The sequence below is a fragment of the Solanum verrucosum genome, unplaced genomic scaffold, assembly GCF_900185275.1.
Source record: "Solanum verrucosum unplaced genomic scaffold, falcon-dt-bn FXZP01000261.1, whole genome shotgun sequence".
Lineage (NCBI taxonomy): Eukaryota > Viridiplantae > Streptophyta > Magnoliopsida > Solanales > Solanaceae > Solanum > Solanum verrucosum.
In genome coordinates, this window is record NW_026019969.1 from 6,972,945 (window position 1) to 6,977,073 (window position 4,129).

Genomic DNA, 4,129 nt, shown 5'->3' on the forward strand with positions numbered 1-4,129 from the left:
ACAATATTGAATATCGAACGGAGTAATATTCAGCACATCATTACAGCTTAGACAGACATTCCTTTAGACAAAAACTTTCATCCTTGAGTTCCACAGCTCAGCAGCATGACTGTTCTGAATACCAATTATCCCTACGTACCCACATCCGCCACCTTTGCTATGGACAATGTCACCAAACACCGGATCGTCGAGTTCACCCTCAGCACTTCCATCCATGTTCAGCCTGATCTTATTGGTTCTAGAGGAGACCAAGAAAGGTTTCTTCTTATACTTTTGTTCACTATTACAAGTACAAATTCACAGAGCATTTCCACTCAGAAGGCACAAAGTAGATTATGTGTGATTCATCCCACTTTCAATTGAGCGGGACAAAAGACTCTGTTATCAGATATATAAGTGGCTTTATGAAGCTACTTTCCACATACTAGAAATCTTGGTAAATGGAGCATAGGCACAATGATGCTAACTGGATTGGTAACTGTACAATGAACAATTTAAGCTGAAGCCATAGATTATGCCAGCTGGATTATGCGAGAAGAATCAAAGATGATATGGAACACAACCATTTCTTTGCAGTTACCACATGAATCTCTACAAATAAAGTCCAAGTGCCCATCAGTATCAGGGCTGTGAGAGCTCTGTTCAGCAAGCACTTAGATGTTGAATCTTCTCACGTACTGCGTTGTAGCACTGGAGACTGCAGAGAGGCAGTTTTGATTTGGAGTCTCTGTATTTGTATGTATTCATACAAGATGGACCGGCACATTTCTCGCGAGGAGGTGGATAGCTGAATACCCAGATGAAACCCAAATCAACAGGTTATATAAATTAGTGATCAGTAATTTAATAAGAGGGAAGGGTGGAGGTGGGGTGGGGGTGGGGGGGGATTTGAATATTAGAAAAAGGTCCTCGAGCATCCAAACTTCAAGAATAAGCATTAAGTCCTACAGATCATCACCTGCAAGCCTTAGGTTCAAATATGCTTGGGAGTCCCATCTCATTGGGAAATATCACAACAGAACCAGAAGGACCCATAACCCATTTGATAGCATTTGATGATAGTGAAGTAGCTGTTGCAGTTCTTTCCTGAATGCATAAAAATATGCACAAAAGAAAATTTGTGACGTATAAACTAAAGAGTATAAGTGCAGAAGAAAATTTAACATTGCAACCTTTAGCTCCTCAACCAGGAAATATTCTCTTGAAAGAGCAGCAGCTTCACCCTGATGATTTAGAATACATGGAAATGGGTAAATGGCCACACATGATCTGGAAGTGGTCATCTAAGGATGTCATAGGCACTTTAAAAGACAGATGATGCAACACTCTTCAAAAGGAGTAAGGAGCAGAAGGAGGGAAGAAGCTCGTTTTGCCATTGCTGGGGATGGTGACCCAAGGAAAGTGGGACTAACTGAATGAACAAAAAGGAAGTATTCCTATAGATGGTCAAGAAGGAAGGGAGAAGACTGGAAAAAGAAAGAAAGAAGAAACATAAAAACAAAAACATAAAAGTAGAAAACAGAAGACAATAGGTGTGCTAGATTTCGACCCAAAAAACAAGTGCTTGGGAAATTTCCAAAAACTATAAAGTAGGAGAGGCAACATCAAACTAAAAAAATTCAATTCTTTACTTGTGTCGTACTCTCACCTGTGCTAACTCCTCTTGTCGCTTCTTAATTTTATCTTCTCGCTTTTTCCTACTAGAATCTTGACTTAGGATTTTCCTTACTGCTTCAGCCTACGAAAAGCTATATATGGTTAAACCACTTACATAGCTGTATGAAACTATTTGGACAATGAAAACACATAAGCACATAAACTTGAGTAAGGTGTATAAACCTCCGACTCTAGAGCAGCCTTTTCAGCTTGCATCCTGCGTCTTTGAGCAGCCTCAGCTTTCTTCAACTGCTGTTCCACTTCAGAGAGCTTCTCCTTTTGTTCTGCAACCAGATTAAGCTGAATTTATCAGCTGATCCTCAGTTGAAATATGTAAACCATAGAAGACGGAGAGAATACTCACTTTTAGGTGGTGCAGGTGGAAGTCCATGGGGAACCTCAATTGCACTCAAGCCTGCACTGCAAGAAATATCTTTTCCAGTTTGAAGTGCTTGCTGGCGAGTAGTCACGGCCATTTTTCTCCTTTCAATTACTGAGATATCAGCTAATTCCTTTAGTTGTTTCTTCTTCTTGGGTACTAACTCAGTATTAGAAACCATTGCCTCTTCATAGTCTGAATCCTGGGATGCTCTTTCAGATTTGGATTTCTTAATCCCTTTAACTGCTTTAAGCGAATTGTAATCACTCAGATCTGCACCATAAACATTGCTACTTTGACTTAACACCCTTGATATCTTCCGCTCTTTTCTGTATCCAACTTCATCATCATCCTCATAGCCAGCACTATAACCAGCAGAGTATTTGGAAAACCTGAGTTTCTCCAGGTAACGGATCTCATCATCATCGTCATTCTCAGTGTCTTCATCATCGAATGTTTCACCTGATAAATGTCTTTTTAGCAGAGACTTGCTTTTATGAGCTGCCTCGTATTTTCCTAATTGTTTCAAAGGGGCAATTTGCCCAGGTAACTGATCCGTAGAGGAATCCACTTTCCCAATGCCAAAACCAATTTTAGCAAAATCCTTCCAGGGGATACCTCGCAATCCAATTGCCTTTCCACTATAAGAGAAATGATGTCCACCTGTATTCTGCTGTGGAATAGAAGAAGAAAACCTAAATTAGCCTCCAAAAGACATCAATCATCAGTACCTTGAGGAATCTAAACAGAAGTCTTTCTGCAGACTGCTGAGGAAGTGGTCTTATAGGTGACAAGTCACATTCTTCTGGACTTAGTTGGTGATTTAATGTTAAGACATTTATCAAGGAAAAATAACATGCAAATTTGGATATTACAGCCATGAAAAGGAGAAAACTACTTAAAGGATCTAAAAAATTGCTGACAAATTGGATATTACATCCATGAAAAAGTGAAAACTACCTAAAGGAGCTAGAAAAAATTGCTGATGGACAGGCAACGGGAACTCTAGAAAAATTTCAATATAACAAGTACATTCAAGACAACTTAGGGAAAAGTTCATAAATAAGAAAGACCAGTTAGGTCACAGTGCATCTAGTAATACCTATTGTATGCTGCACCATTTCTTTAGCGTTATACCAAGGTGCATCCCCAATCTGTATGATGCACTTCCAAAGTTTCATAAAGCAAATGTGTATAAAGGAGCTATCACACAGGAAAATAAATAATGACCTTGGGTTGCCATTTTTGAGGGGCATCTGAAGAGGACGAAGACTTTGTTGAAGAGGATCCGGCAACAGAAATGTTTATTGTTCTTGTAACACCACCAACTTTGAGTTTCACTTTCTTGACTTTGGTGTCATTCCCAGCTCCATCTGATACTACTCCTGGCAGTCCAGAATGGTTACTGCACATCACAGTTCCGCTTTTGGGATCCTCTGCCCGAGATGTTGTTAGGTCTCCTTCACTAAATCTACTCATATCTATCTGACCATCCTTTTGCTCGGTATCACTGGAACAGGAGTATCCGGAGTTACCACCTTCAACACCAAGCTCACCGGCAGCCCCAGCTTCACTGAGGTAACTATAAGATGTTCTTGAAATATTACCATAATCAGCATTATCACAACTAGACGCTTTGCTCAAACTATCAGATGGTGGCGTTGACGAAATGGATGAATTATCACGACAATCCAGATTCAACTGGGACTCCTTTTGAGGCCGCCGATATAGATCAGTTCTCTGTTTCCTAAATGTGTTGCCCAACCCAAAACCGCTGAAGTTCTCCATAGAAATAGAGAGATTAGGCAAAATGCTAGCCAGAAGACTCTGGCGAAGTAACACCAATTTTTTAGGCCAAATTAAAATAACAGACTCTAGATAAATGTAGCCAAAATAGCAAAGATGTTCTTGATAAAGTGTAACACTTCATAGTATCCTTTCAAGTCTAAGAACAACTTCTTTCCACTCAAAAGCAAGAACTTTCACCATGAATTGAAGTCTAATTTTAAAAAGGGAAACTAATAATAAAATATCGCCCTAAATCATCGTTATCCCTCGAGAATACATCAAAGAACCAAGAAAATAAAGCCAAGA

At 39.6% G+C, this 4,129-nt stretch overlaps 1 protein-coding gene across 2 annotated transcripts; it reads right to left on the bottom strand.

Annotated features, from left to right (window-relative positions):
- Positions 1–541: 541 nt before the first annotated feature.
- LOC125815611 (uncharacterized) lies at positions 542–3,828 on the bottom strand. Of its 2 annotated transcripts, none has more exons than XM_049495123.1 (6): positions 3,266–3,828; positions 2,021–2,708; positions 1,840–1,940; positions 1,649–1,738; positions 959–1,086; positions 542–787 (listed from the first exon to the last, which is right to left on the bottom strand). In XM_049495123.1, the coding sequence occupies exons 1-6, from the start codon at positions 3,821–3,823 to the stop codon at positions 643–645; spliced, it is 1,710 nt and encodes a 569-aa protein (XP_049351080.1). In that variant the 5' UTR covers positions 3,824–3,828; the 3' UTR covers positions 542–642. The 2 variants fall into 2 exon arrangements, with proteins under 2 accessions (XP_049351080.1, XP_049351081.1); XM_049495124.1 differs by having other exon boundaries at positions 548–787; positions 2,021–2,705.
- Positions 3,829–4,129: the final 301 nt, after the last annotated feature.